Here is an 11,398-nt window from a genome sequence, read left to right on the forward strand (position 1 = left end):
TGTCCAGCATCTCCAGCAGGGCTGGGTGAGGGCTTAAGGCTGGGGCTGGGTTTCCTGTGTTTTCCAGGTACTAGGAACAAGTTCTGCCTCTGCTCTGAGAGCACAGTGTGGTTCTTCAGCCTGCTCCAGGCACACAGTCCGGTGCTGGGAGAGTTATGGAATGGACCTGTTGGAGTGTGTGGAATCCTTGCAGATGTCTGCATGTAACCCCTTGTTCTGAGCTAGCATTGGACCATGCTTTTCCTCCTGGAAGATGCGAGCAGCACTGCTCTTCTCTCCCCATTGCTTGTCACACCTGCCAGAAGCAAGGCCCAGGCTTGTTGCCTGCTTTTGCCCAGTTTGGGCTTGCTTTGGGTAGAGAGCATGGCACCCACAGCCCCAAGTGAGCAAAGGGTTGAGCCGTGCCCTGGGGGTTGTAGTCAGCACCAGAGCCCAAGCCATCCTCAGGCTTCCCTTCACTAGACACCTGAAGCAGTTAGCTGATGTGAAGCCAGCAGCTGTCTGCAAATCCCTGCCTGCTTTAGGAGAGCTGGTTCCCCAAGGTCAGGGGGAGATGGGGGCTTGGGGCTGGATGGAGCCAGGGCCTCTTGTCTGCCCTGGTCCCTCAGCATGGAAGCTGAGGTCCTGAAGGTCCTTCCCGCCGTGCTGGTTTAGGGCTGAGCTGCGCCTGGCGGGGTCTGCGGAGCTCCTGACCCTGCAGCTCCTCCGGGCTCCCTCATGGGGAGCTGCGGGCCCGGGCGGCCCCATCCCGGGCAAGGCAGAGCGCACGGGAGCGGGGCCGTGCCCGGAGCTGCGAGGCCGCGGGAGGCTCCGCAGCCCCGCCCCCTGCCGGTGGGCTCGGCCAATCGGCGTCGAGGAGCGGTGGGCGGTGGCCAATAAGGGGCTGGCGGGGCAGAGGGGATACATCCCGGGGAGCAGAGGGCCGGGCTCCGGCTCCCGTTCCCATTCTCCCGTTCTCCCGTTCTCCTCTCGCCCCAGGTACCCTCCTGTCGCCGGCTGCAGCAGCGCTGGACCCCTGGGGTCGTGCTTGTGACCTCCCTGGGGCTGTGCAGCCGCCTGCGGCCCTGCGGCAGAGGGATGTGCCCACCCCGGGCTGGCAGCAGCCGGCAAAGGGACAGGGCCGGGGCCGCTGCCAAGCACGGACCCGCCACAGGGCACCGGCTCCGGGGCTGACTCCGTGGGTGCTGACGTGGGGCCGCTGGAGAAGGAGGCCGCCAACGAGAGCAGCATCTCCAAGGCAGCAGCTCTCCCAGCTCCCTTCCCCAGGGCCACGCTGCCTTTAGACCAAGGTTTGGTTTAAGCCCAAGGACCCGGCGGTCCGTGGGGCTTCACTGCCGCTGGGGAAGGGGTGGAAGAGCTGGGGCTGAAGCACTGCTCTGGGTCCTCCCCGTGCTGACAGGGGCTGTCACACTGTGAGCTCTGGGTCCAAGGGAGCCAGTACCCTCAGCTCTGCCGGCTGGAGGCTCCACTCCCCTGGAGCTCCGGCCCCATCACCTTCTCCATCCCTCCCTTCCCCACTCCTGACCTGCGGCTGGGAACTGTGTCTGTTCCTAGGGCAGCAGAGAGGCTCCATCAGCACCTCATGGGCCTCATCTCCCACCCTAAGGGGACCTTGGCTCGTCCAAGGGCTAAACCCAGTGGTGGTGGTGACCGGAGAGGGACCTCATCCTGCACAGCACTGAGTGGTGCGGGGACACGCTGTTCCTGGAGTCTCTGGGGTAGGGACCAAGGTCTGGTCCACAGGGACTCTCCCTGGGGCTCACCCCTGCCAGCCTCCTCTCTACCAGCATCTTCCCAAGGAGATCCCTCGGGTGAAGGAGGCACAGTCCTGCATGAAAGAGGAAACCTGGATGAGCTGGGAGGCGCTTGGCTTGGGAGCTGCTGCCGGTATCCCTGCGAGGGAGCCTGCCCTTTGCCCCCTGCGTCACCCAGCACAGGCAGACAAGGAAGAGTGGAGGAAAACCAAGAGGCTGAGGGGAAGGCCAGGCTGGCCCTGCTGACACCCCAGAACCCCGGTGGCCCAGTAGCATTAAACAGTGATGCTCAGCCCGTGTGGGGGCACCCTGGCTTGGGACAGGGAGGGGTCAGCAGCGCCCCTCGGCCCACAGCCACGTGTCACTGGGGCAGCTGAAAACAGCCCCTGGTGCCCCCCACAGACTGTGCTGCCCCGGGCACCCCCTGTCCTGCATGAACCCCATGTGGGAGCCCACGGCCCCGCTGTGGCCCTGGGGGCACCGGGCGGTGCAGTGGCCCCTGGCTCCTGCCAAAGGCCGATCCCAGCCCAAGGCAATGATGCTGCAAGGGGTGAGCAGCACCCGGCTGCTTTCCTGCTCCCCTCATGGGGCCTCTTCATCACCCTCCTGCCCCTTGCAGCGCTGCCGCCATGGCTGGGAAGGCGGCACCGACCCGGCTGCTTTCCCGTCTGGAGCCCCAGCCTCGGGGGATCGGTCCCCTCCTTCCCCTAAAGCGAGCTGGAACCTGCTTTGGGAGTGCCCCAGTGCCACCTGCGATAACTGGGGACCAGCCAAGGCCCCTCCTCACCCATGGGTGGGCTCAGGTGTTGATGGGCCTAACCCACCCCCAGCACTGATTAACCTGCAGGACAGGGCCCAGCGAACACAAGCACCAGCCACACGCCCCCCCCGTGTCCCTCCGTGGTGAGCAGCCCCAGCTGGGAGCTCTCCCCCTTTCCCCCCTGTTGTGCTGTGCCAGGTCTGTCCCACCCCGGGGCTCTCCTGGTGTCCTGGGGCTGCTCTGCCGCTGCCCTTGAGCCCCCCCCCCCGCCCTTGCTGCCGCCTCTGGAGCTGCTGCATTCCCATTTGGGAGGATTCTGACCCCAGTGGCTGTGGTGTGAGCGGGGGGCAGCGGGGGTGGGGGTTTATTCCATGGGATGGAGTTGGGCTCTGGAGGCACCAAACCAGGGGCTGGGTGTGCTGGTGGTGTCATTTGATGACACTGATGTCATTGGAGCACTGTGTGCAGTGCTGGTGTCCTCAACATGAGAAGGACATGGAGCTCTTGGAGCAAGTCCAGAGGAGGCCACAAGGATGATCAGGGGCTGAAGCACCTCCTGTATGGAGACAGGCTGAGAACACTGGGGCTGCTCAGCCTGGAGAAGAGAAGCTGTGTGGAGACCTCAGAGCAGCTTCCAGTGTCTGAAGGGGGCTACAAGGATGCTGGAGAGGGACTCTTCATCAGGGACTGTAGTGACAGGAGAAGGGGTGATGGGTTCAAACTGCAGGGGATTGGAACTGGATGAGCTTTAAGGTCCTTCCAACACAAACCAGGCTGGGATTTGAAGGCTGGAAGCACACAGAGTGCCTTGAGAGGTCAGGGTCCAGGGCTGAGCCGCTCCAGGGCTCTTCCCATCCCATGGTGGGCAATGGGGGCTGTTGAGCCGGGTGCAGTGGGGGACAACCTGAAGGCATCACCTGGCCCTTGAGCACAGCAGCACTGGGTATCCCCCAGCGCCGAGGCACGGGTGGGTGTTGGGCTTTAGGGGCTGCTGCAAGGCACAGGATGGGGTCCCCACCTTAACACCCCCATGACTGCAGGCTCTCCCCTTCCCTCTGCTCCCCCTGCCTGAGGGTGCAGCCTCCTGGGGGCTGTGGCAGCTCCTGTGGGCCCCCCCCCATTCCCAGCACCCTGCTGGGACGTGCTCCCAGCACAGAGACCAGGCAGGACAGCTGCTGGTACAAACGGGATGTCTTCTTTTTGCCTTTTTTTTTATTATTTTTCAGTTAATAGAAAACTTTCACCCTGGCCTTGCCTTGGTCTTTTTTCTTTCTTTTTTTTTTTTTTTTTGTGTCTTTTCTCTGTTTTTTTTAAGCAAGATTGATTTGAAAACTAAAAACCTCCCCTGCTGCCCCCTCCCTGGGCAAGGGCCATGAGCAGCACCCGCAGGGACCTCACCTTGATACCCCCCCCCAGGCCCTGAGGGGGGTCAGGGGGGTCTGTGCCAGAAGCCAGGCTGGATTTCGGAAGCCAGAGGAGGGGTGCATTTGCTGTGGGTGCTGCAAGAGGCACCCAGGGAGTCCAGAGCTGGGGGGGGGGAAGGGGAATGGCTCCGTGCCCCCATGGCCACCTCCATCCCTCAATTCTGTGTTGTTCCCCCCTGCTTTTCCCTCTCCTGCCCTGGTGCAGGGATGCTGGGGGAAGCCAGAGGGACCCCCCCACACACACCCCCAGCAGCTGCCTCCTTCTCTCTGGGTTTATATACATTAGATATATTTATATATTATAGCTATAGATTTAAAAAAGAAAGGGGGGGGTGGACAGGCCCAGCCGGCGGCTCCCGCAGGGGCTCTCGTGCCCCCCCCCAATAATAATAAATCCTAGAAAATGCTTCCAGTGCGCTGCTCAGGGAGCCCCCGCTCCCAACGCCCTGGCCCGGACCCCCCCTTCCTCCATCCCCCCCTCCCATCGCCCCCCCCCTCCACCATCCCAGTCTTATCTCTGGCCGTCCATGGTGGCCACGGCTTTCTGGGGGGGGGCAGCGGGTGGGGGCGCGGGGGGCCAGGCAGGCTGCCCGTGGTGGAGGTGGTGGTGCAGGCCATGGGCGGTGGGTGAGGAGGGGGGCAGCCAGGCCGGCTGGTGGCTGGGGGGAGAGGAGGCCCAGAAGGGGCTGAAGCTGCCCGGGGGGGAGCAGGCCATGGAGGTGATGGGGCTGTTGCTGCTCTGCAGGCTCTCGGAGGTCCGCAGCTTGGAGAACATGGCCAGAGCGTCCGGGAAGTTGGGTGGCGTGGCTGGGGTGTTGCTGGGGGTGCACATCTGCAGGGCAGAGGAAAGGGGGGGGGTCAGATCCATCTGGTTTGGGGTCCCAACCCCATCCCACACCCAGCCCCAGGGGATGCTCAGAGCCTGGCTCTGGCTTAGCTTGGGGTACCCAAGGGTCTGCTGGCTCCCTGGGGAGGGCCAGCAGTCCAGGCTGGGAAGGACATTCTGGAGCATCCCGGATGCTCAGAGCCCTGCAGTGAGGCAGGTTTGGGGAGGAAGGAACTGCTCTGGTGCCAGCTGCCCGCCCCCCCCTGAGAGGAGCAGTGGGGATGGGGCTGATGCAATGGGGTTTAGGAGGCCCTCAACTCCCCTTCATACCCTGCTGCAGCACAGAGAGTGAAGGGCAGGCATGCCCCTGCCTCAGATGGGGACCCAGTTCAGCAAAGCACTCTTGAATATGACGGTGTTATATATATATGTATGTATAGAAATGTGTATGTATATGTATATATACATGCTCCTCCTCATCCTATCCATGGGATGAGGGGTCCCTGGGATCAAAGGATCAGCCAGGAGTCCTGCAGGTGTCCCCCACAACCCACCAAGTTATGAACTGCCATGTAGCCATTGCCTTCCTCCTCCAGTGCTTTAAGGTGGGGTTGGACAGGGCTTGGAGCAAGCTGCTCCAGTGGAAGGGGTCCCTGCCCATGGCAGGGGTTGGAGCTGGAGGAGCTTTAAGGTCCCTTCACCCCAGTCTATGGCTCCATAAAGGAGCTGCCGGCTGTTGGAGGACCAGTCCCTGCCCCACAGCTGGATCCTGCAGGGGTTCCGTGGGGTGCCGGGGGTGCCATCCCCCCCTCCACCACAGCACTGCCTCGTCCTCTGCTGCTGGGAAAGGAGATGGGAACTGCACCCATGGAGCCCCTCATCTGCCCTGAGCTGTGGGGGGGGGTGAAACAGCCAAACCCCCCCCAGCTGCGGGGGTGTCTGGTGGGAAGGTGCTTTGTGGGGATGAGGGGAGCTGTCCCCTGTGCCAGGCTGGGAGGCAATGGGGCACCGCTGTGCTCCGTGGGTCCTGCTCGGCCCCGGGATGGGGTTTGGCAGAGCTGGTTTACAGCCCGCTTCCGGCAGCGCCCGCCGGGAACCGCGGTGTGAGAACACAGGCGAGGCCTGGAGCCGGCCCCGCTCCCACCGGGAACGACGGCTTTGCATGGGATGGGTCCCTGCAGGCCCCGCGGCGCAGCCGGAGCGTGCAGGGGTGCAGGGATGGGAACAGAAGGGGTTCAGGAGGGAGCCGGGGGCTGAAATGGCTTTGTCCAAGGGACGGAGCCGGCGGTGCCGGCTGATGGAGCGAGGAAGGAGGGGGGGGTGGAAATCGGCTTAGGCCGGATCCGCTCCTGCCCCCGCGCACGGCACCGCCGAGTTCCTGCAACAGGAAAAAGCCATCGGAAAACCCAAACCAAACCCAACGCAAACCGCCCCGAGGGGCCGAGCTCCCTGCCCCCCGCCAGGGGCTGTGCCCTCGGCCAAGGTCAAGCGGTGCTCGGGGACAAGGGGGGGCAGCAGCGGGGCCGCCCCCCCCGGTTCCCAGGGCTCTGGGGGCCCCGGCTCGGTGGCGATGCTCGCAGGACAGGCTGCTTCCTGGCAGACATCTTAGCTCGTGTTTACATTCGCCGTGCGCCGGGCCCCAGCAATATGGCTGGCAGGGGAGCCCGGAGCCCCGCACACCCCGGGGGGGGGGTCCTGAGCTGCGGGGTGAGGGGTGGGAAGGGGGTTTTAGGGGGGGTTGGGGCTGTTAGAGTGGGGTTAAAAGGGGGGGTGTTTGGGTCGGGAGGGGATGGGGTGCGGGCCCCACTCACCATCTGCGGGGGGTGGTGGCTGCTGGGGATGTTGGTCTCCTGGAAGAAGGCGCTCAGGGCTGTCTGTGGGGACAACGCTGTCAGCTCCAGCACCGGACACCGGGGGGGACACAGCACCGTGCCCCCACCGCGGTAACACCCCCCCCCGCCCCCCCAACCCGGCGGTACCACCGCAGGGTGCACCCATAGGTGCTTCCCCCCTGCCTCCCAACGCGGCCTAACGCGGGGAGGGGGGCTGGTGCTGCCCTTCACCAGCCCACTCAGGATCGTGCCATTCCCCCCCGCTCCACGTCGGGGGCCCTGTGGACGGGGTACAGCCCGCTCTGTGTTTACAGCCTACCCCCCCACCGGCCCCCGGCCCGGGCCGCGCTCGGGTTACGGACAGGGTATAAATAGCCCCGGGGGAGCTCGGAGCCGGTTCCCCCCCCGCCGCTGGGGGGGGGGAGGGGGGCGCAGCGGCCCGGCCACGCGTGTCGGTGGGCCGCGGATGGGCCTGCACGCCCCGCCCCGCGCCTCTGCGGGAGCCCCGGTTCGGGGTGTCCCGGTTGAAGGGGGAGAGAGGGGGGGTTCGGTCCCGGTTGAGTGCGGGGGGGGGGGTCCCGTACCTCGAACTGCCAGTGGGCCGCCTGCAGCAGCTGCTTGGCCTGGTCGGCGGCGCACCCGGCCGCCAGCACGAACTGGTTGATCATCACCTGGTGCCGCAGCTCCTCCATGTTCACGGACATGGCCGGGCGGCCCCGCACGGCCTCGGGCCGCGGGGCGGGGGGGGGCACACAGAGAGCACCGGGATCGACCGGGGGGGGGCGGGCGCGCACCGGGAAGGCCCCGCCCCCGCGCGCTGATTGGCTGCCGCCGCGCCGCCCGCCCCGACGGGCGTTCGGTTCGAATCTTCCAGCTGCCCCGGCGCCGCGCCCCGCCCCGCCGCCTTCCCATTGGCGGACGCTTGTGTTTTGGCTGCAGGCGGCGCTGCTATTGGCGGGTGAGCCGTGGGGAGGGCGGGGTGACCGCTGATTGGGTGCGTGGTGGCCTGCTTTCCGGAGGTGCTGTGACGTCACGTTCATTGAGGAGGTTCATTGATGGCGAGGGGTGCGCTCCGCAGCCTGCGGGACCCGGGGCACGGCCCGCTCCGAGCGGAGGGACCCGCACAGGCTGGAGCCAACGGGATGAGGGTCAGGAGGCAAAGTGCGGGTCCTGCCCGTGGGCCACAGCAACCCCTGCAACGCTCCAGGCTTGGGAAGAGCGGCTGGAAACTGCCCATGGACCAGGAGCTGGGGGTGCTGATTGATGGAGCTGAACGGGAGCAGCTTGTGCCAGGCAGCCAGGGAGACCCCAGCATCCTGGCCTGGATCAGCACCAGTGCGGAAGCAGGGCCAGGGCAGGGATTGTGCCCCTGGTGAGGCCGCACCTGGAATCCTGTGTTCAGCTCTGAGCCCCTGACTCCAAGAGAGACATTGAGGGGCTGGAGGGGGGCCAGAGAAGGGAATGGAGCTGGTGCAGGGCCTGGAGCACAGGGGTGATGGGGAAGGGCTGAGGGACCTGGGGGGTTCAGTGTGGAGAAGGCTCAGGGGGGACCTGATGGCTGCCTCCAACTGCCTGACAGGAGGATGGAGCCAGGAGGGGCTGGGCTCTGCTCCCAAGGAACAAGGGATGGGACAAGAGGAACCGGCCTCAAGCTGCACCAGGGCAGGGTTAGATGGAGCTGAGGAACAATTCCTGCCCCAGAGGGTGCTCAGGCATTGGAACAGGCTGCCCAGGGCAGGGCTGCAGGCACCGTCCCTGCAAGTGTTCACCCTCAGTGCCATGGGTTAGGGGTGGCCTTGGCAGGGCTGGGGAATGAGTGGATTGGATGAACTTAAAGGGCTTTTCCAACCTGGTTGATTCTGAGATTCTGGGGTGTCCCCTATTAACTCTCCATCACCCCTGGGGCAGGGACCCCAGCCTGAGACCAGGAGTGTGGTCAGGCCCCCAGGTTTGGGGTTCTGGGGGTTGCTTTGTAATACTGCGTTTAAAACCCTGGTGACCCCAAGGCTCAGCTGCAGCCTGCAAGGGTGAGAACCCCCGAGGGTGTCCCCCCCACTGCTGGGTTTGGGGAGCGGAGGCACTGGTGCGACACACGCCTGGGAAACAGGAGAAGTGCCTTCTAAACCCAAATGAATAAAGCGGGGCTTTGCCCACTGATGGTGTGAAAACACTGAGCTGGAAAGCGCCGATAGGGGTTTGGATGTGATGGGGCTGACTGGTGGGTGAGGAGAGGGAAGGAAGAGGTGGAGGGAGGGAGGCTCAAGGCAGCTCCTTGCCCCCAGCAGCCAGGGTATGAGGGCCCCAGTGGGACACCTGTGGGGTGCCTATGGCTGTGGGGCAGGCAGGCAGCGGGCAAACTGTGCCAGGTGGAGGTGTGGAAAGAGCAGTTCCAGAAGCTGGGATCCCAAACCCGCCTGCCTCCTGCGTGCAGGCCTGGAGAGCACCCAGGACCTCCTGCTTGCCAAAAACACCCACATCAGCATCAAGCTGAGTTAGCAAAGCTGTGAGCGACCGGCCCCGGGTGCAGGCTGCCTGTAAATCCCATGGGAATGCTGCTTGTGAGCCCTCAGTGATCTCATGCAGGCAACAGGGACCTGAGGCTGCGGTAAAACACAGCGTTAGTGGAACCTGGGAGACCAGGCAGGACCTTCAGAGCCTGGCCTGGGTGCAGGCCATGAGGCTGCTGCACACAGTTTGGAATTCCCACCTGGCAAACCAGGTGGTGGAAAAGCCCCTTTTGGGGCAGGATTTGCAGGGAGGAAGATGCTGTGAGCACAGGGTGCCCAGAGGAGCTGTGGCTGCCCCATCCCTGGCAGTGTTCAAGGCCAGGTTGGACACAGGGGCTTGGAGCAAGCTGCTCCAGTGGAAGGGGTCCCTGCCTGCGGCAGGGGTTGGAGCTGGAGGAGCTTTAAGGTCCCTTCAACCCAACCCAGTCTGGGATTCTGGGATTTGCCTTTGGCCCTTACTGGTCTGATCCTGCCTGAGATCCTCTTCCACCCTCCCTGTGCTGCCACCCCACTGGGACCCCATGCAGGGTCTGGGCTCCTGCTTCCAGCCAGGAGCTGCTCCGGGAACCAGCCTGGGGGCTGATGCCACGTTAGGGCTCAGCACCCACTAACGAAGGGGCCACCCCCTCTGAAGCCATTGCCACCCTGCAGGGCTGCATGGGGCTGGGGTCAGAGCCCTGGGCTGGGTTTGTCAGCACATCCCAGTGACTGTGGAGGAACTGCAGCACCGGGTGTATGGGCAAACATTTGCTGCTCAGTCTCCATTGGTCAGACTGCTGTGCCCTCCCGTGCCTCAGTTTCCCTCTTAGCATGAGGAGGCAGGAGCAGGATCCTCTTTCCCTGCCAAACACACACCAAATCCCACAGCTTGAGCGCTGCAGCCTTGTATCTTGCCCAGCTGCGGGTGCGTTTTGGGGTTAAACATTGCTTTTTTCCCCGTGGGTTGGATTCCCCCTCCCTGCTGGGCTTTGTCCTGGCTCTATGCATGCAGGATGTGGCCAGGCCTGGGAGGACCCTGCCCTCGAGGCCGGATCAGCGCCCGTTCCTGCCTGCGCTCCCGTGCTCCACCGCGGCTCTGCCCTACAAACCCTCTGCTGCAGCACAGACACAAAACCCAGCCCGAGAGCTGTGCGTGCACACAGCAGCGCCGTGCGGGGCCCGGATCTGCACCGGGATAACCGGGAATGAGGATGTGCGCTGAGCCCTGCAGCGTGCTCTCTGCTGCTCCGGCTCCCAGGCTCGCGTTTCCCACTGGCAGCTCAGCAGCGCTGGGTGTGCTTCCGATGATCCATGTGCACAACGGGCTCCCCAGAATGTGTTGGGGTGAGCAGGGATCAGCCCCCCCCCAAGGGCTGAACAAGGCTCCTGGTTGATGCGGCCCTCGATTCCTTTTTGGCCAGTGCTGGCACCCAGCAGGGCTGTGACATCCAGCAGTGTGGACCCTGGCACTGCGGGTGACACTGGGGCTGTGGGGCCTGGTGTGATGGCCACAGGCTGAGAACTGGGGTACAAAGTGCTCCCGGGTGACGGTGGCTGCTCCTTGGTTTGGCTTTTCTCAGCCAAAAGATGAGGGAGGGTGAGGGATGCGTGGGGTCCCTCTGTGAGGGGGGAGCCCCGGGGGCGGCTCCAGGACACGGGGCAGCGGATGCCTCCCCGCACGTCTCCTGGTTGATATTTATAGCACTAGAGTTATCAAGTCGAATCGAAATCATGTGATGCTCCACTAACTTCCACTGAGGACACCACGGTTTAAGCAGGCACCCAGAGGGTCCCTCCTTCACGTTCATCTCCAAGGGGAGGATGTGAAGGTGCTCCTCAGCATAAAGCTGGGGGACCTGGGGGAAGCTGGGGTGCACTGGAATGGGCAGGCAGAGGCTGCTCCCGGCAAACGCAGCAGAGCTGGGAAGGGGCGGGATGGAGGAGATGGAGGTGGGCACTGACAGGGGGGTTAATTCCACCCCCTTCTGAGTGCTGTGCAGCCCCGCAGGGGTCCCCGGCTGGCCCTGGGGGTCCCCATGGTGGGCTTGCAGCTCAGTGTCACGGGTGAGGCGGTGCCACTGGGGGGGCAGGTGAAGGGTACAGGGGGGTGACACCGGCGGTGGCAACGGGGGCACGCGTGCGCTACGGGGAGGGAGCAGGTATCGGCTGAGGGGGGGACAAGGGGCTGGGGTGATCCCGGGGCAGCGCCTGGTCCCCCAGCCCCGCGGCATCCCCGGGGCGGGGCGGGGCGGGGAGAGGCGGGGGAGCCCGGTCCTGCCCGGCCCCGCATTGGCGCAGCCCCGGCGCTAGCGCGGA

General features: G+C 64.6%; 2 protein-coding genes across 2 annotated transcripts; both read right to left on the reverse strand.

Moving 5' to 3' along the window:
* Nucleotides 1-543: 543 nt before the first annotated feature.
* Nucleotides 544-1,230, reverse strand: LOC133225150 (basic proline-rich protein-like). Its single transcript, XM_061377270.1, has one exon. It carries the CDS (start codon nt 1,228-1,230, stop codon nt 544-546), a length of 687 nt encoding a protein of 228 aa, XP_061233254.1.
* A 2,540-nt stretch (nt 1,231-3,770) lies between these two features.
* On the reverse strand, nt 3,771-7,346 carry UBALD2 (UBA like domain containing 2). The gene is made up of 3 exons (XM_061377290.1): nt 7,181-7,346; nt 6,576-6,638; nt 3,771-4,770 (listed from the first exon to the last, which is right to left on the reverse strand). The coding sequence occupies exons 1-3, from the start codon at nt 7,298-7,300 to the stop codon at nt 4,450-4,452; spliced, it is 504 nt and encodes a 167-aa protein (XP_061233274.1). The 5' UTR covers nt 7,301-7,346; the 3' UTR covers nt 3,771-4,449.
* Nucleotides 7,347-11,398: the final 4,052 nt, after the last annotated feature.

Source organism: Neopsephotus bourkii, unplaced genomic scaffold (genome assembly GCF_033783945.1).
Source record: "Neopsephotus bourkii isolate Nb327-2 ecotype Australia unplaced genomic scaffold, CSIRO-AGI_Nbou_v1 NB_1749, whole genome shotgun sequence".
NCBI classification, from domain to species: domain Eukaryota; kingdom Metazoa; phylum Chordata; class Aves; order Psittaciformes; family Psittacidae; genus Neopsephotus; species Neopsephotus bourkii.